Source organism: Bos indicus, chromosome 15, assembly GCF_029378745.1.
Source record: "Bos indicus isolate NIAB-ARS_2022 breed Sahiwal x Tharparkar chromosome 15, NIAB-ARS_B.indTharparkar_mat_pri_1.0, whole genome shotgun sequence".
NCBI classification, from domain to species: Eukaryota; Metazoa; Chordata; class Mammalia; order Artiodactyla; family Bovidae; genus Bos; species Bos indicus.
The window spans coordinates 32,089,668-32,109,577 of NC_091774.1; the positions used below are offsets into that span (position 1 = coordinate 32,089,668).

At 41.1% G+C, this 19,910-nt stretch overlaps 1 protein-coding gene across 4 annotated transcripts in view; it reads left to right on the forward strand.

Moving 5' to 3' along the window:
- TBCEL (tubulin folding cofactor E like) overlaps nucleotides 1-10,752 on the forward strand; it is a 66,146-nt gene extending 55,394 nt beyond the window's left edge. For all 4 annotated transcript variants that reach the window (XM_019975418.2, XM_019975422.2, XM_019975419.2 and 1 more), the window contains one exon: nucleotides 6,772-10,752. In XM_019975418.2, coding sequence (XP_019830977.1) covers nucleotides 6,772-7,090 — 319 coding nt within the window. In that variant the 3' untranslated portion in view covers nucleotides 7,091-10,752. The remainder of the gene's footprint in view (nucleotides 1-6,771) is intronic.
- Nucleotides 10,753-19,910: the final 9,158 nt, after the last annotated feature.

The following is a 19,910-nucleotide window of genomic DNA, read 5'->3' on the forward strand; positions in this document are numbered from 1 at the left end:
TGCTACTAAAATATGCTCATGTGTCTGTCCCATTAGGCAGGTGTGTCGTGGACCAGGAGCCCCTCGTGTGTGAAGGCTTGTTTATGCGCACTGGGAGTGGAGTGCCCAGCCCCAGCTCCACTAAGCGTGGCTTCATTCTCCAGTCCCCACTTTGTTAGTGCCACCCACAACCCACTTTACAAGTAACTAATTTCTAACTCCTCACCATTCAAAGACTCTTAAAGTTGAAAGAAGCTTTTCTTTCTGTGGGTGTTTTTATTTAATAAGGAGGAGGAAAAAAGCACGATGCCAGTTTGTCTGTGGGTAGTGTTCTTCACAAGGTTGCAGCGAGCATTTGGTTTCCATTTATCATTTTCAGTTACCCATGCGGTCATGCTGGCCTTTATGCTGTGTGTAGTGAATTTTGTTTCTCTTGTGGTTGGTCATTTTCTGTTGGAAGGTCATGGGGGAATGGTTTTCAGAACTACTGAACACAAACACAGTATATACTACATTTTAGCATTTGCTTATTACAGTATATCCTTGTCAGTAGTATCTTCCAAGGTAGGCCTATAGCATTTTGCCCACTTCAGGAGTGAGACTCACAAATATTAAATACTTTTTAATAGCCAGATAGAAGTACTGATTGGTAGACTATAAATTGAGATCATTCATTTTGAAGACTACTTAATCATCAGAAATCATACAGCTTTGAGAAGAAAAAAGCCATTCACCTCTTATGGCTATAGCTTTGGGGCTGATGATGCCAAGAAAAGCACAGATAATACAGAATATGCAGGTATAGTTCAGACATTGTTTAGATGAACTTTTGAATAATGAATAAAATTTCTAAGCTGGTGGACTGAGAAATTGGTTTCTAAAATTTACTGGGCATTTTGTAAAATCATGATTTTTTTTGTATCTACTGATTTGCCTTGCTAAACAATAATCCAAAATAAAGATATTTGGGGATAAACATATTATCTTAAAATCATGATTTTCACTTATGTAACTTTTAGGGTTACGTATTCAGTATATGTAGTGAGTTATTGTGAGTCACAACTTTAATATTTTTTCTTCATTTTTATAGCATAAAGAGTCAGTATTTGTTATAGTCCATATCCAGGCTTTCATCCATATACAAAACTCTGCTGACGTTACCTCAAAATCAATAAATAAACCTTGATTTTAAGATTAAACAAGTGAAAAATAGGTATAGGATGTGGTTATATTGATGACACAAAATAAGTTTGGAAAGTTACATGGGAATGAAATCATGAAGACACTTTTATAATCAATGTATTAGTTTTCTGTTGCTGCTATAACTAATTGCTGTAAACTTAGTGGCTTAAAACAATGTCTGCTTATTATGTTAACAATTTTTATGGGTCAAAAGTGTGAGCACAGGATGGTTTAACTGGGTTCTCTGCTTAGGGTCTCACAAGGCCAAAATCAAGGAGTCAGGCAACAGGGCTGTGTTCCTTATTGGAGGTTCTGGAGAAGCGTCACCTTTCAGGCTTGTTCAGGATGGCAGCTTAATGCTATTTCTGCTCATGCTTTCCATGTGCCTCCCTTCGTCTTCAAGCCAGCAGTGTCATGTCAGGTCCTTCTCATGCTTGGAGTCTCCCTCGCTTCCTCTTCTATTGTTAGCTGGAGAAGTTTCTTTGCTTGATGCTTTTGAACTGTGGTGTTGGAGAAGACTCTTGAGAGTCCCTTGGACTGCAAGGAGATCCAACCAGTCCATTCTGAAGATCAGCCCTGGGATTTCTTTGGAAGGAATGATACTGAAGCTGAAACTCCAGTACTTTGGCCACCTCATGCGAAGAGTTGACTCATTGGAAAAGACTCTGATGCTGGGAGGGATTGGGGGCAGGAGGAGACGGGGACGACAGAGGATGAGATGGCTGGATGGCATCACTGACTCGATGGACGTGAGTCTCAGTGAACTCCAGGAGTTGGTGATGGACAGGGAGGCCTGGCGTGCTGCGATTCTTGGGGTCGCAAAGAGTCGGACCCGACTGAGCGACTGATCTGATCTGATGATTAGGCCCCACTCAGTTAATGGGCTTCCCAGGTGGCACTAGTAGTAAAGAATCCACCTGCCAGTGCATGAGACATAAGAGACGTGGGTTCAATCCCTGGGTTGGGAAGATTCCCCTGGAGGAAGGCATGGCAACCCACTCCAGTATTCTTGCCTGGGGAATCCCTTGGACAGAGGAGCGTGGTGGACTATGGTCCATAAGGTTGTGAAGAGTCAGACACGACTGAAGCGACTGAGCATGCACATAGGTATCCAGTTAATCTCCCTATTTTAGGATCAACTATGCCACATAGCATGATATAATCTTGAGAATAACACCAGGGAATGGAGATGATTGGGAATGGACAAAATTCTGCCCATCTTAATCATATTAAAGACTTAAGACATTATTCTCTGTGTCTTATGTGATTTTAAGAGAAGAATATTGTGGTCAACTTTGTGTTTTATAACCATGACTTTGGCTATAATATAGACAAGAGTAATTGGGGAGCCACTCTAAGTAAGGTCTTGGGAAACCATTGAAAGGAATATCATTTGAGATTCAGGTAAGAAGAGCCACATGAGCTGTTTTAAGAAGAAGGGATTTGATACAAGGAATAAGGTGTTATAGAATCTGAAGAAGGGCTGCCTCCCTGGGATTCTGTCTAGAGTGGTACTGCAGAACTAGGCCACCAAGGGCACTGCTTCCTCCACTAGCACCAGATAAGGGGGTGCTCAGGACGCTGCTGTCCCTGGGGGTGGATCACACCACCTTGGCTGTGACCTGGAGACCAGCAAGCTGCTGCCAGGGGAATCGACTGCAGGAACACACTATGTGAACCACCATCTGATATTAGGAAGCCTCTAACCAAGCTGTTCCCACCCACTGCTAGAGCCACTCTCTCTCCCCGGGCTGTTGAATGAGATTGATGAAAGTTAAATCTCACCTGAAAAGAAGGGTGGTAAATGTAGTTTTCATCTCTGTAGTATGAGGTTGGAACAAATACTGAGGAGACTCATCCAGCTTATGCATCCAAAGAAAGCTGTGGCAATCCATGTTATTAATGATAGTGGCTTGAATTTACAAGACAAGTGGGCAAAGAGATGCAGATAGACTCATGAAATATTTAGGAATAGAATTAGTATGACACAGCAATTGATGAGTGGGAGAAGTGGAGAAGAGAGATAGGAAGGAATCCGGACGACTGTTCAGTTTCTGGCTGGGATGATTAGATAGTTTCTGGTGCCATTTACTGAGATAAGAAAGACTAGAAGAGAATAAGGTTGGGGAGCAACAATGAATTATCTTTGGACGTGTTGAGTTAGGGAAAACTATAAGACCTTAGAGTGTCCTAATTTATAGGTCATTTAATTTGTAGGTAGACTTGACCGGTTGTAACAAGTAGGCTAATTTCTGCACATGGGCCATAATTTTGTGTACAAATATGTTTATGCTTGAGATAAATTCAGTTGACTATAATGTCAAGTACAAATAAGTATAGGATTATACAGCTCTAATATTAAGTTTTATATTTAAATAGATTCAGGGCTTACCACTAGTTCTGTAATCTCATTGTTGACTAGTGTTTTTCTTTTTCAAAAAGAATCGAGGGTTCTATATTCCCTAAGTTTGCTTGTTAAGCTTATTTCTGGGGCAAAAAAAAAAACAAAACAAAACTTGGTGAGGTATAATATTCCTGGGTCATGCTTTCTAATTTATTTATTTGGTAGGAAATGTATTATTTTGCTCAGTCTCTTTCACTGATGCTGAAATCTTGCTTTTCATCTCATTCTGCTGCTTATCCTTTATCTTTGAGCTCCTGTTTTATGATATTAATGCACTTAGTAATTTCTGCACCTTAGAGTATCTGTGGGGCATTTTCATTTCATTGAGATGTTTTCTTTGAGATCGAGTTCTCCTCTGCCTTTCACTTATGAGTTTCTCTCTTTTATTCCTTTTGCTGTGTGGTATGTGCTTAGTTGCCTCTTTGTCTTATCTTCTTGCTTATGCTTAAAAGTGAGTCCTGCTCTCTAGACCATGTCTGTACTGAAACATGGTCTAAGTAAACTCCTGACCCCTCACCACTGTTTATTTTGTCCCTCCTGGACAGAGTCTGAGAGTCTGGGGTGTTACAATTCTATCTACTTTCCTGTAGTCTGAAGGGAAAACATCTGTAGAACTGGGTTCAGCTTTTATTTGACCCCTGGGTTCTGCTATCTTTCCCAAGATTTTGTTAAATTATCATAACCTAGTTTCACTTACTTGAAGTCATACGCTAGGAGACTGGGTAACAGAAAGATACCCTTGGACTTTGAGTCATTTTGCTTTTTTAATTTGGAGCCTTGGAAAATTTCAAGTCCTGGTAGTTTTGCTTTTTGTTCGTGTGGACTATTTTGCTTTGTTTTGTTTCCCCTTGCTAAGATCCTGACATACTAGCAGTGGGGTGTAGCGCCTTCTGATCCCTGAGGGATGTCCTTAGTCTTCCTCCCAGCTGACTCCATTCTCCTTCAGCCCCATTTGCTCTAAATTTAAAAGTATTGGTTAGTACACTAAAGGTACTGACCTTGGTAAGGGTTTTGTTTCCTTACCTTCTTTCTCCATAATGTCTTCTAGGGGCTGAATTAGGATCCTTGCTTATTAACAAAACCACATAGCACAAAGCTTTTGGTTCCTTTTAAAGGGCTATTTCAATGAGACTGTTCCCTCTTTTTCTGTATTAGTTGCTGGGGTAATATTTTACCCTTAAAAAATATTATTTGGGGTCCAAGATCTGGGAGAAATTTCCGTAATGTGTTTCATCATACCACCATCTTTTCAAAGAAGTCCTTCCTAAGTAGATTTCAGTCATATGTTTTTTAAAGGGTATGTGTGTTTTAATAATACAAGTCCCAGGCAACAGGAATGGAGTCTTAATACTTATTTGTATATGGACTTAGAATTTACAAGTTCTTCAGTTCAGTTCAGTTGCTCAGTCGTGTCCAACTCTTTGCAACCCCATGAATCACAGCACACACCAGGCCTCCCTGTCCATCACCAACTCCCGGAGTTCACTCAAACTCATGTCCATTGAGTCAGTGATGCCATCCAGCCATCTTATCCTCTGTCATCCCCTTCTCCTCCTGCTCCCAGTCTCTCCCAGCATCAGGGTCTTTTCCAATGAGTCAGCTCTTCGCATGAGGTCGTCAAGTTCTTACTCATCTGTTATTTTGTATAAGCCTCACAACTGTCTTATAAGGTAGGAAGAACAGACTTATTATCCCAGTTTTACTAGTGAGGAATCTGAGATACGAAAGGATTGAGTGAGTTGGTAAGTCACACAACTAATTATAAGTCAAGACTCTGACATCAGATCTTCTGACTCCAAGGCCAGTGCTATTTTACCTGATCCCCGGAGAAGGCAATGGCACCCCACTCCAGTACTCTTGCCTGGAAAATCCCTTGGGCAGAGGAGCCTGGAAGGCTGTAATCCATGGGGTCGCTAAGAGTCGGACACGACTGACTTCACTTTCACTTTTCACTTTCATGCATTGGAGAAGGAAATGGCAGCCCACTCCAGTGTTCTTGCCTGGAGAATCCCAGGGACGGGGGAGCCTGGTGGGCTGCCGTCTCTGGGGTCGCATAGAGTCGGACACGACTGAAGCGACTAAGCAGCAGCAGCAGCCACTTCATGGCAATGATTGCCTCCATCCCTGACCACAGAGGTCTTACTGCAGTTTCAGTGTCCTACCAACCTAGTTACAACACTGATTTAACTGAGTTAAAGCCAAAGTAGGGTGGAAAACGTGGGGGAGTAGCAAGCTTATGACCACTGTATTCTGATCCAGAATTAACCTCAGTATATCTTGGTTATAGTAAAGCTAATATCAGATCTTTTTCAGCACTTTTTCCCTCTCTGGTTTGTAGAAAACTGCTCAGCATCCACAGGGAGATCAAACCTTCATTCTCCAAAGCTGGCAGACGAGACAAGATTTTCCACATGGGAAACTTGTCCTCTTAGGCCCTGGTCCCACCTGCATAATTCACTTTCCTCCTAGTATCTTTGGCTCTTAATTCCTGCCTTGATCAGGGAACTTGTATCCCTCATTTACCACTTTTTTTACCAGAACATATTCTTGATTCTTCCACAAACTCCTTATATTACAGTCAACTAGGCTAGGCAGGACCATTCAAACAAAGCATCACTGAAAAATCAGAGTTAATAGCTAATATACAACTGTTTTTTACAACAGTGTTTTTGTTTGTAAGTTATGGCTTCTCTGGGGTCAGAAACTGCTGGTCTATGTCCGTCTTTCCAGCTATTACCAAAAACACGGGCTTAGGTATCTACACACCTTGGTGATGATGCCAAAGCAAGTGGGTTCTACAGAGTGACTAGGCTTCTGTCTGTAACCTTTGTAGTGTCTACCTTTTTAGGTTCTCCTCTCCTCTCTAAGCCTATTCTTTCATAATTATTAGGTTCTCCTCTCCTCTCCTCTCCTCTCTAAGCCTATTCCTTCATAATTATTAGCAGCAGGCATGATAGCCATCTTTAGAAGAAACCCCCTCTCTGCAAGGATGGGGTTTTACTGAGATTTCAAGGAGACAACCATGTCAGATCACAGATTCCACATACTCACAGTAGATAGGTAGACAGGTAAGCAGATATAATATTAGACTAGGATATTAGATGTTGAGAATAACAGTAGTTTACCTGTAGTTCTGAAGAAGTCAGTAGTTCTTGCGCTGGTGGCTTAGGTATCACTGTTTTGGTTTTCTTTTTTTTCCCTTCTAGGTATCATGAACTCATTACAAAATATGGGAAGCTGGAGCCTTTGGCAGAAGTGGACCTGAGGCCCCAGAGCAGCGCGAAAGTGGAAGTCCACTTTAACGACCAGGTGGAAGAGATGAGCATTCGTCTGGACCAAACAGTTGCAGAACTAAAGAAACAATTAAAAACTCTAGTTCAGTTACCCACAAGCAACATGCTTCTCTACTATTTGGACCATGAAGCGCCCTTTGGCCCAGAGGAAATGAAGTACAGCTCTCGAGCCTTGCATTCTTTTGGCATTAGGGATGGAGACAAAATTTTTGTGGAATCCAAGACAAAATAATCTCCGCCAGCCTTGTGAGAACACACGCATTAGGACTTGCAGGGCATTCGTTCCGTGAGGTTTTCTTCAGGAGGGAGAAGGTTGTTTTGCTTAGTTTGTTTTGTTTAGGTTTTGGGGGGTTTTGTATATTTCCCTCTAAAATGGGTTAGGGGGCTGTTTTTGGTATTTTCTACCACCTATTCCTTCGGCTCTGCCACCAGAATTGGCCACATCCCCAGTCCCTGTGCCCACCCTCATGAGAGATGCCTGGGCAGCACCGACTTCTAACTGTGTTCACTGGGATCTGTCTACCACGTGGTCGTCATGACCACTTAGGTACACTTGTGACGCTGGTGTGAACAGTGCGTCCCCCCAGAAGGGCATCTTGCGCTTAAATCAGGAGACAAGGAATCTTTCCGGGAAGGGCCAGCATGTCTCTCTCTCAGTTCTTCCATTTTCCTCTCCCTCTCTCCTTTCCTTCTTGAGTTCAGTTTTTCCTTTTGACTTGTGTCTGCACGTTTGCCCAATAGTTTTATTCTGTCTGTACCTAACTTCTCATTTCTCAACTTGGGTAAGTTTTTTTCTTCATTTCTCCCTTTTGAAATAATGTCACATGTTTCAAGCGTTTCTCAACCTGGTTCTGATCTCAGGTACTCAGTTGGAACCTTTAGTTCTGTTAGGGTCTGGAAGAAGAGTCCATGAGGGAACACGGGCTGCTGGAAGCGCAGGCACGAGCAGTCTGAGCTCTGTGTGTGACTGTCCCGGTCTTAATGTTCCTCCCCCACTAGATCACCCATTACTGACATGAGATAGGTCAAATCCCAGAGTTCTTTGCTTTTTGAATGTATTTTTTTCATATCTATCTTTTTCATTACTTTATTGGGAATGGAGGCCTGACTTTATGAAGAATTCAATAGTGCAATGGATATACATGCCAGGAGAGCTAAGAGTTACCTAGTAAACTCTTGGTAGTATGCGTGAGGGAGTCACGTAGAGGGGATATGGGAGAAAGTGTGTCGTGACTTTCCTGCCTGGCATCATTTGAAGTCTTTGCTCTCGCACTTTGCATTAGAAAAAGTGGGAAATTTTCATCAAAGGGATCTTTGATTGCCAGTTCTTCCCTGGGATTTTGTGATGTCATAATTAAACAATTCTTTTTGTTTTATGTTTCAACTTAGTTGCCCCTACAGGAGAACAGCTCTGACTAATCTCTGAGTAAAGTGTAAGTGTCAAAACTTCAGATTTGCCTCCAAGTTATGTTTTTTGCACAATCATATTTAAAGCACTTCCCTTTAAAAGGTAGTCCTTACCTGCTCTGACATCTTTTGGTTTGTTCTTCTGTTCCTTTGTTAATCAGTGTAGTCTCTTCCTTTGATATATGTTTTTCTGGATCCACCGTGTTTACTGATGGGAGACTTGAGAAGGACTTAGTGCCACTGGGGCAGAAAATGTGCACATGAAGTATTTTTCAAAGAATGTAATTGTTATCTGATTGCATTTGACCTTTTGACCTTTGTTACATGATTCCATTGCTTCTACAAACTCTTAATTTCTTACGAAATTTTTAGATGACTCTTGTAAAACCCTTCTCAGATACAGAGTTGTGTTTATTATTGCTACTTTTTCAGTCATCCTAGGCCACAATAGCAGATGTTTATTCTCTTAATGCACTTCAGGTTCAGTATCTGTAAAGCCTTTGACCCAGGCTTGCTGAGTCAAATCTACATTTCACCGTAATGTTGAAGGTGGAAACCAAAGGGTTTAGGAAGATGAATGAGGCCAGCTCTCCTGCTGCTGCAGACTTTATCTTTCAAAATCATAAAAATGAACAATGGAGATCCAGGTGGGGTATAGACAAGAATAATTATTTTGCAATCACATTTTCCTGACAGATTTTTGGAGGTGGGAAAAAGTGTGGCAACAGTGTCATGACAATTAAAACTGTGGGTGCTTTGTGTACGTGTGTGTGAGTGCAAATGAGTGTGAGAGAGAAACAGTGTAATTGAGCCCGTCGCTTTTGTCAGCCTGGGAAACAGATGAGCTCTTATTTTTTAAGGTTGTATGACCCACGACTGTCTCACAGCAGAAAGCAGAGTGAACACCTGTGTTACGCTTTAATCATCAGTGAAATAGTAACAATTAATAAGATATTTTATATATGACAAAGTTTTATGAAAATGCTTTTTTATTATTAGAGACTTGTTCCTTCTGCTATTACAGAACACAGTGCCCATCAGCTGCAGGCCTAATTCTCCAATTACACAGTTGCATGTCAAGGGAACTTCTCATTTAATTCAATGGCCGTGGGTATTTGGGGGACATTGTAATTGATGGTTCTAATAATTGCTAAATGATTTTTGATTGAGACAAGATCTAATGCAATTATCAGTCTTTTAGAGTTACAGAACGGAAGTAAATGAGAAAAGCTGTTTGAGCATGTATACATGTAGACTTATTTGGGTGGCCGAGTAAAGATGCTGCTCTTGAAATAAAATTGGTGCTGTGTAGACACTTGTAACCAAAATTATTTTTATAACAGGCCAAAAAGAAGGAGAAGAGAGACCATGGATTTTTGAGTCAACAAGTTATGCATAATTGATTGTAGCTTATCTGTGTTTTAATGTTAACTCCATCCAGATTCAGCGAGAGCATATCATTGACATTTATGAAGCAAAATTCTGTCATAGCCAGTATTACAGATAATGTTGCTACAGGCACAGTGTATAGAACATACCTTTTCTAAAATAGAAATTCTTTTCAGTTATGAAAAAGGAAAGGAGTAATGAAAGAAAACCAAGTCAAAACTGAGGCATCCTTTTCATGTGGGCATGGAGCTGCTGAAACCACAGTGGAAATAAATTTTTGAATTTGAATTGTTGAAATATCCCACATTGCGTTAAAAAAAAAAGTTCAGAGTCATGTATCTTTTTTCCTTATTGAAAGTTTCTATTGTTTCTGTAACCTATTGCCACCGTGACTGTAAATGCCTAAGAAAGCAGATATTATATAACCCTTGTTCCTTTAAGACCTTTTGGTGAAAATAAGCCCAAAACATGAGCTGTATGTAACAGAGCCAAATGTTATGATGCTATGTTTTAAAAGTTTGTTTCCTTAAAAAGAAAGGAAAGTTCAATTCTAACCAAATGTTGTAGCTATGTTGCTAAATCAGCAGTGTTATGAACAGGGAAGACTTGCTACACCAGTAACATGTCACCATTTGAGGCACGCAGGTGACTGCTTTCAGGAGCCCATGTGTTGACGGTGGCTTGCTCCATGGGAGGTGCTAGGCTCCAGGGCAAATAAAACAGAATACAGAATAATAGATTGTTCTAAGCGACGTCCTTTCCACTGATGAATTTGACTTTTCCCCTCATTTCATGTTGGATTGCAAATGCAAACCAACTGCTTCCAAGAACACTCAGAAGCTCTCTGTGTTACCAGGTGTGTTGTGAACACTCTATTTTTCATAGGTGCTTCCTTCGAATACGTGTCCACTGTAGTGATGGAGAGGGACTGGACTCTCTCAGGCTCTTTACTTGCCAGTTGTCTCCTGCAGTTAATGGAAATATATATATTTTATTTTAGAATATAATTTAAACATGAAGGTCTATTCTTTGCACTTTTTATTAATATATATATAGAGAGATAATCTTTAAAAAAATTAAAAATCCAAGTCCACTTTCTCTTTGTGTTCTGATTTTTCTTTTCTGGAGTTGTGTCGTCAAAGTACATGTTTATTTTTATATATCAAAAAGTTGACGATAGTGCTCTGGTTGAGTCCTCTAGGGAACTGGGCCTAAGCTGGTAAGGATCTGATCAGCTTAAGAAATTTAGTTGGCATGTTGTCAAAGTTAGCGATGAAAGCTGCAAAACAAAGATTCATAGGAAATGTTACTTTTTTGTTAGCAAAGTTTTATACTTCTAACATGCTCTTTTAAAAATAAAAACCCATCTTTGAGATATTTGGCATCCCCTTTTTTAGTAAGAATCTCATTTAGATGAATTAAGCTTTTGTGACAGTGTTCCAAGGGACACTTCTTTCCTTTGAAAATAATTTTGTATAAGAATTAGAGTTTGGGGCACTGAGCCATATCTGCTTATCAATAATTTCTCAGTGATCTGTTGTGAATGAACCTTGTACCAAGAATTGAAGTCCAAGTACTGTGTATACTTTGTTACTGTATTTAGAAGACAGTATCTATTAAATTTTTTCTCACTTCTTCAGAAATGCAGAAGTATCATGATCTGTTTAAATTTAAGATTATTTCTACCTCTTATTCAAATTTCAAAAAATTGTAGTTTTAACCTCTGAGCTAAGTTCTATTTAGCTAATATTTATTATGAGCTTCTCCGACTTCTTACATGGGAGACATATGTCAAGACACCCATTAGCCCACTGGACTGAACAGCACTGTAACTTCTAACAGTTGTTAGAATACATGTAAAACAAGAAGGTTAACCTTTGAAGTCCTGTTTGTCTTTCCAACTCTTCTCTGGAAAAGAAGTTATATGTGTTCTCCAACTTAGAATTTCAGGATTCAAATTTAGCCAGATAACCTTTAAAAACATAGGTCATGATAAATATTAACATAAGTCATTTCATCTAATGTTAAGTTTTTAATGTAACTTGAGATTTAGGAATTGAGTTAATACACGAAGGGGATAACATACCATATTATATCTCCTTAAAATATAATGAATTTCTGTATCCTTCAAAAATTTGAGAATAACCCTAAAAATGTTTAGGGTTTTTTTTTTTTTAATTGATCTATTGAAGAGTTCAAATACATGTATTTGCCTAGACCTATGAGTATAATATACATGAACGTCATGCTTTTCTTCAATGTAGTTTAGGCCCCTGAGCAATTTGCATTCTATTTTAAGGCACATATATCAAGAGAGGAGTAACAAACTCGTAATCCAAGAGGCTGCTGCTGCTGCCAAGTCGCTCAGTCGTGTCCGACTCTTTGCGACCCCATGGACTGCAGCACGTCAGGCTCCTCCGTCCGTGGGGTTTTCCAGGCAAGAGTACTGGAGTGGGTTGCCATTGCCTTCTCCAAATCCAAGAGGAAGATGAGACAAAAGTAGAGAGAGTTCTTGGTTGTGTTAATCAGTGCCAGGGATCCAGGCTTATACTTTTCATCCTCATGTTTCTTCTAAACACTAACGATGAGCACTTATTGTCAACCAGGGCCCAACCTAGATGCTCTACCTATATTAAAGCCTTTGGTGTTCATGGCATCCCTATGGTTCAACACTATTATTTATCTCCATCTTCTTATTCATGAGGCACAGAGAGGCTGAGTAACTTGCCAAAAGTCACACCGTTGATAAATGACACCAGAGCCGGGATTCAAACCCCAGAAATTTGGCTGTAGCTGACAGCTGTACTACGGTACTTAACACTGAAGTTCTCCTTCATCACCCTACACACACACACACACCGTTAGTCTTAGTCTTAATGTTTCACTAAAACACTGAAATGAGATATCCCTCAATATTCATTTACTAAATTGAGTTGCTCTATATCAAAAATCACTGATGTGGCTGGTGGCTCTAAATCCAAATTGGAACTTGGCCTCACGGCCCTTCCAGAATTGTGACATTGTGATTGGTATGTTCCTATTGGCCTCTTTGCTCTTCTGGGGGGAGCCACAGTGAACACTCGTCATGGGTGCTATTGACAAGGATAAATGAACCCACAATATGATGCTGGACACTGCTTTTCAAGCTGAGGACATTCTAGAGCCTTAAAACTTTGTTTCAGTGAACAACCCAAGGTGAAACAAGTCAATCAGTTTTGACTTCGACGTTTATTAAGGAGGCGTCTGTGTTGAACTGAAACTTGATGTTTATGGTGTGGGGGGAGGGGGATAAACAGTAATCTAATGGAGCTTGTATCAAATGTTTTGTTACAGGAAAGGAAGAGGCTGTCACTGCTATTGTTCCTCTCTAAAAGTAAAGACGGAGACTTGTGAGGAATATAAATATTTATTACAAAATAGAGGAGGCAGTTTATTATGATCTGTGAGATCTAAATCTGCCCAAGAATTGCAACGCAGCTTCAGTTTACCGAGTCTCTCACAGACTCTTCATCCTTGAATGCTTCTTAAGTCACTATAAGTAACACAACTAAGGTGTGAAATAAGAATGGGAATCAGAGGAGGCAGACATTAAAGAATATAGGCTAAAGAGGAAAAAAATTTTTCTGAACTACCTGATACCTTTGAGAGCAGATGTAAGCTTTATTCCACTATTAGAGAATACAACTAGGACATCATGAATAGCTTTGCTTGTGTTAGAATATTTTGTTTGGTGTATATTTCAATGTTTACAAAAATACATGTGTTAAAAGTCATTTATATTTCATTTTTAAATAGAAAACATTCACAATTCAAAAGTCAAACGATACAAAGAAAGCATACATTGGAAAATTCCACTCTAACCCCTGTTCTCCACCTTTTATTAGTTTCTTGTGTGTCTTTGCAGAGTTAACACAAATAATGGCAAATTAGAATGTATTGATCCCTTTTTATCTAGCAAAGTTAGCGTATACCATCATGCACCTTGCTTTTTTTCACTTAAAAATCTACCTTGGAAATCTCTCTGTAACACCATACACAAAATGATCTTATGCTTTGTTTATAGTATATCATCAACCCACTCCGGTCTTCTTGCCTGAAAAATCCCATGGACAGAGGAGCCTGGTGGGCTTCAGTCCACGGAGTCGCAAAGAGTCGGACAGGACAGAGTGACTGAGCATAGACGCATATAGTATTCTATTTTAGATGTGATTTATAATTTATTTGACCACACCTTATTTTTACAATTTTTGGGTGTGCCATGTAGCGTGCGGGACCTCAGTTCCCCAACCAGGGATCGAACCCTCACCCCCTGCTTTGGAAGCACTAGGTCTTAACCACTGGACCACCAGGGAAGCCCCTGATCAATACCTTACTGATAGATATTTCAGTCTTTCTTTACTCTTTCCCAATCTCCGCCCCCACCCTCTCTCTTCTACTTTTTTCAGTTTGCTGCAGTAAAAAACATACATTCTTTTACATGTTCAAAATAAAACTGTAGAATACATTCCCAGAAGTAGGATTGCTAAATCAAAGGTCAGAAAGTGAAAAAGTGAAAGTTGCTCAGTCGTATCTGAGTCTTTGCGACCCCGTGGACTATAGAGCCCATGGAATTCTCCAGGCCAGGATACTGGAGCGGGTAGCCTTTCCCTTCTCCAGGGGATCTTCCCAACCAAAGATCAGAGTGTTTGTAACTTTCGTGTGTGTGTTTAGTCGCTCAGTCGTGTCTGACTCTCAACCCATAGATTGTAGCCTGCCAGGCTTCTCTGTCGTGGGAGTCTCCAGGCAAGTACTGGAGTGGGTTGCCATTTCCTTCTCCAGGGGATCTTCCTGACCCAGGGATCAAACCCAGGTCTCCTGCATTGCAGTCAGACTCTTTAACGACTGAGCTACGAGGGAAACCCTCAGAGTAATTCTGGTGGATGTCGCCAAATTTTTCTCCACTGGAGTTACATAAAAGAACATTTTCTTTTTCTTCTGATTTCACTACTTGTCACATCCCTGCAAAGTCAAAGATTTTACTGATCTTGGGCTTGATAGTAATTCTTGGTTAGGGCGATCAAGATGGGATTCTTCCCAATTAGGCCTGCAGATCTAGCCACTTGAATTCAACACACAAAGGATTTGCATGAGCCATACAAATTGTCTGTCTTAGGAGCTGTCTTTCCTTGGAATCTGCAATTGTTAAATCACTGGTGAGTGAGATTTCACTTCTACTGGAGACAGTGAATGTACTATTCATCCTTAACAATGCACTAGCATTTGTTTCCGCTGAGTGCCCTTGAAAAGTGATAGACAAGTAGCCCTAAAACCCTCTGTTTATTGTCTACAGTAAGCTTTAATCAGAACTGCTTCTTTCCATCCAGTGAAATTCTTCTAAGAAGAACTACTTGGTGAATAGGAAATACAAAGTGTCTTCCCCCAATCCCTTTTCAACTGTATTGCTAATGTGCTAGCAAGGTTGTTAGAATGACTGGTTTGGGGTTTTTTTTTTTTTTTTGGTTATGTTGGTCTACTTAGAATTAGCTATTACAAACCCCTTGCCTAGAGATAAATTCTAGAGTTATTTTCAGAAAATATCTGAGTCCTTGTTTAAGTTTCAGAGCTGAACATCTTTTATTATTGAGATCTTAGATCTAGAAAGTCTTGCTAGTTAGCTAATAAACATTAATGTTATTCCACGTGATCTTCCAAGAGTCAATGCCTTTTTTCTCATAATTAAGAGTTCAGTGTCTAAGATCAGCACAAAAAGAAAAATGTTATTGTTTAGTCACTAAGTGGGACCAACTGTTTTGCAACCCCATAGACTGTAGCCTGCTAGGCTCCTCTGTCCATGGGATTTCCCAGGAAAGAATACTGGAGTGAGTTGCATTTCCTTCTCCCGGGGATCTTCCTGACCCAGGGGTTGAATATGAGTCTTCTGCTTGGCAGATGGATTCTTTACTGCTGAGCCACCAGGGAAACCTCCCCACCAAAAAAAGAAAATCACTTGGAGGTAAATAATATTAATTCTTTAAAAAGACAGGTTCTAGAGGATCTGTGCTACAATTTTAACTCCTAATGCTTCCAGCTTACTGTTACAAAATGATTACCATGATACTACTAAATATGAAAAATTTTAGAAATATGACATCAGGTTTTTAAACATTTTGCTCTTAAGATGGAAAAACTAACAGACTGCATGAGAACCAATTTTATGAAAGTTAACCCAGGTGTATAAGAACAAAGATTCCAAGACAGTAAGAGAAACAAACTTCGAGATGCAGCGCTCTTGAGAACGTTCCATTCTGAATATCTTTACTATTTAGGAGGTCTTCACGAGCATAATTGCATTTTCTACATCAGCTCATCCATTTCAAGGACTCTGCTGTGACTAACCACCATTTTCGGGGAGAACGTTAAACATAACATTAGATGAAGAGACTTCCCTGCTGGTCCAGTGGTTAAGAATCCGCCTTGTAATGCCGGGGATGCAGGTTCAATCCCTGGTCAGGGAACTAAGAGTCCCACATGCCAAGGAGCAACTAAGCCCACGTGGCACAACTAAGACCCGACCCAGCCAAATAAATGAATAACCTTAGATGTGATCACTTTGTCAAGCTAGATCTAGGAGGCTGAACATTAATCAGTCAATGGATAAGTGGTAGAAACAAACGCACTACAGAAATATGTGGAATCTCCACAGCATATACAACGAAGCAGAATGATCAGTTGCAGAGGGCTGGTATATTTATCCAAGACATCAGTGTCACAGATTCAGCTGTCTGGGAAGCAGATGCTAAGGGGCAGGGAGGAGTGCAAAAGGCTTCTTGGGGAATTGGGGAAAGGAAAAGGGGGAAAGAAAGATGCGGCAGCAGAGGGCATCACACTGTGCCATGGACCTGACAAGGTCTGCAAGCCCAATACGATGCTCTGGTGCAAAAATTGCCTATGAGTCTCACTCAGGTCCTTTGTACCAAAGCTTTTCTCAGTCATGGATGGAGGAACACAAGAACATAACCTCAGCTTGAATATAGATACAGACACCAGAGGAGCCAGCCATTGGGAGCTGTCAGCTAACCATACTCTGTGACTTCTGAGCATCCTTTCCTGTAAGGTGGATCTGAGCGGCGCACATCTGTACGGACCACAGTCCACCCCATGCCGTGTGTAGATGCAGTTCTCCATCCATGATCAGGGCCCACTCTTCCAGGGCTCTGGTGGACTTCTCTTCCTGAGGGGAACCTCAGAAAGGGGAGATCAGAGGAGTGAACTGTGGTCCCTGCAGTTGGTTTCAGGCCCACGACCAGAACCCATCATCTCCCTCGTCCACCATCCATTCTATCACCCCTGCAGGTCTCAGTGGTTTCCCTTGTGGTTCCTCCCAAACTCTAATTCCTGAGGAGTCCGAATCCCTGGTTACCATATGCTGCTCAGGCTTAGGTTGCTGTGCTTGTCTTTCACAGTCACAACCAGCCAAGGGAGTATCAAGAGCTGCCATAGTGTATCACCTGAGTTCCACACACCTTACCCCTTGAACCTGTCATGCAACAGCAGCCCCACCTCCTCCTGCTCATCAGAGTCAGGGATTCCTGATGGGATGGTGGCTCATCTTTCCTGCTGGTCTCTGTCACAGGGGACCTGGAGTACCCAGACGGCACCACAGCCACAGCTTGCAGTTCAGTAGGACTCTTGTCATGTCTTCTGCTGAGAGTATGCCCTCTTGGGAACCAGGATGTCAAACTCTGCGCAACCTAGAGATGAGGGGTTGGGGAGCCAAAGTCTCTCAATAATCCCTGGGAGTGATCACAAGTGGGGCTACTCCTGCTTCCACACCTTGGTACCTGGACCCGTGGATTCCTCCTCTTGGGGTGCCGCTCCAACCTGTGGCTCCTACTATAATTTTGGGCACACAATGTCACATCCCTTTTCTCATAAAGTAGGTTCTCTAGTCAGATGCTATTTTACCTGGAATTCTATGCCTGTGGATGTCCAACACGTTCATTCTTCTGAGACTTTTAATTCCTTCTGCCATCTGTCCCAGTAATTTGAGCATTTCAACCTCTCTCTCTCTATATATATGTGTGTGTGTGTGTGTGTATTTATGTATGTATATATATATGTATATGTACATATATGTATATATATGTAATATATATATATGGATGGATGGATGTATATGAATCTTGTTGCTCAGTCATGTCCGACTCTTTGGGATCCCATGAAGACTAGACCACCAGGCTCCTCTGTCCAAGGAATTTCCAGGCAAAAATACTGGAGTGAGTAGCCATTCCCTTCTAGAGAGGATGTTCCTGACCCAGGGATTGAACCTGGGTCTCCTGCACTGCAGGCAGATTCTTTACCATCTGAGCCACCAGGGAAGCCCAGTTGTTTATCCATAAAATCCTAATACATAAAATTGTATACACAAGTACAAGGTTTTCCCAATTAGACCCTGATTTTGGCATAATAGAGCTGCCTCAGTTGAAGACTTGATATTGTCTTTGTCAGCTCAACTAGGTTCTACCGAGCAAAAATTGCCCATTAGGGGAGTCCTGCTTTGGTGGAAAGTGACGAGGCCGTTGCAACCACATGGCCCAGTCACTGGCAGGGTCTCCCGTGGCTCCAGCAGCGAGGCTGAGGCTGAAGGAGCTCACAGCTTGAGGCCTGCAGCCTGCCACACTTCCCACTGCATCATTTCAAACAAGCTCAAATCTCTTTCTTTCACAAAAGGTGTAAGCAACTGAAGCAAACGAAACAAAAACAATCATCATATAAGGCTGACTCTGTTTTTAGGGAATTCGATTTTTTGTTTTGTTTTGTGTTTGAACTGTCTTTCCTCCTGCCTAAAAAGCAGCATCCATCTATGCCTTCTTTGTAAAAAACAAAGTGTCTTGGGTTACTGGCTCCAAGCCACGCCCACACCACCTTAGGTCTAAATCTTGTCGAATCTTGGCTCACTTCACCCCTTCAACAAAATAAGTCCCCCTGCCGACATGGCATAAAAAGAGATTTTTGTCATTTTTTTCCCCTTCTGTGACCACTGAGTGTATGCTTGAAATACACACTCACTCCCCAGCCCAGCCAGTGGTATGTCAGCCCCGTCTGCTCTCAGGCGCCTGACTTGCTCACACCCAGAGCCAGCCATTCTGAGCCATGCATGCTGCCATCTTGTGTATCTGGTTAAACCCAGGAGCAGCCCTGCCTCAAGAAGGACGAAGCATTTAATATGGATCACAAGGCTGAATACAAATGCCCGTGAGTGCACGAAGAGAGAAGACCAAAACAGTTACACCACTAGGAGCTGTTAAAGCAGAACCAACTGTTTTGCTTCATGACATTTAGGTTGACTACAGGACTAACACCTTAATAAAGACTGGGCAAGGAAAATGCTTTTCAAGGTGAGTCTTGGATTTGAGTTAATTTTATTGGGAACATACAGCCCCAGAGTCAGACTTTCTGTTATATAAATATGTGCCTTTTGGAGAAAGATGGATAGTTATTTGACACATCTGAAAGTAAATATATATGGCGGGTAGGGTAAAAACCCTACTGAATTACCACAGGATTTTGGAAAAAAATATATTGACTAATTTAGACTGAAAAATCAGTTCCCCAAAACTCTTGTCCATTTTAGGACAACGTACTGAAAACTGGAGTTATGTCTTTTGACACAGTTGGCCTTTAAATGTCTGGTCAGAGATAAATTTGGAGCAATTTTTAAATTCCTATTAATTTACAGAGAGTTTTTCCCTGCTACATTCGAATGATTTCCTTTTTTAAAAACGAGTCTCACTTTAATAATTTTGGATACTAAACTTCGTTTCTGCCTTAGCCAATGTTTCTCATTCTGCATCAACAGAACTGGAAACGGTTTTAGCCTTGTTCATGATGTTTAAATACCTAGAGCAAAATTTCATCAGGAGGGGTTCTGTCTCCCCTACACCCTCCGAGGACCCTCACTGGGCATCTGTGGAGGTTTTCAGAGCCTTTGATTTTTCCCCTGTGAAAGATCATGCCTCACGCTGCTTACCTGTTCCCTGGCCTAATCCTCTGCCCAGAGGTGAATCAGAGAGAAAGTGGCAGGAATAAAACCTAGAAAATTTTGAGAGCATTTCTTTAAATACTTCATGCATACCTGTGAAAACACAGAGTAGAGTCTATCAGTGGCAACTGTTCAAAACCAGAGAGACAAAAAAAGACTTTAGTAGCAAACCAACTTCATTTAAATGTTGGAGGCAGCAGCTTTGTTTGGAGTTTTAATATCATGCTGGTGGATG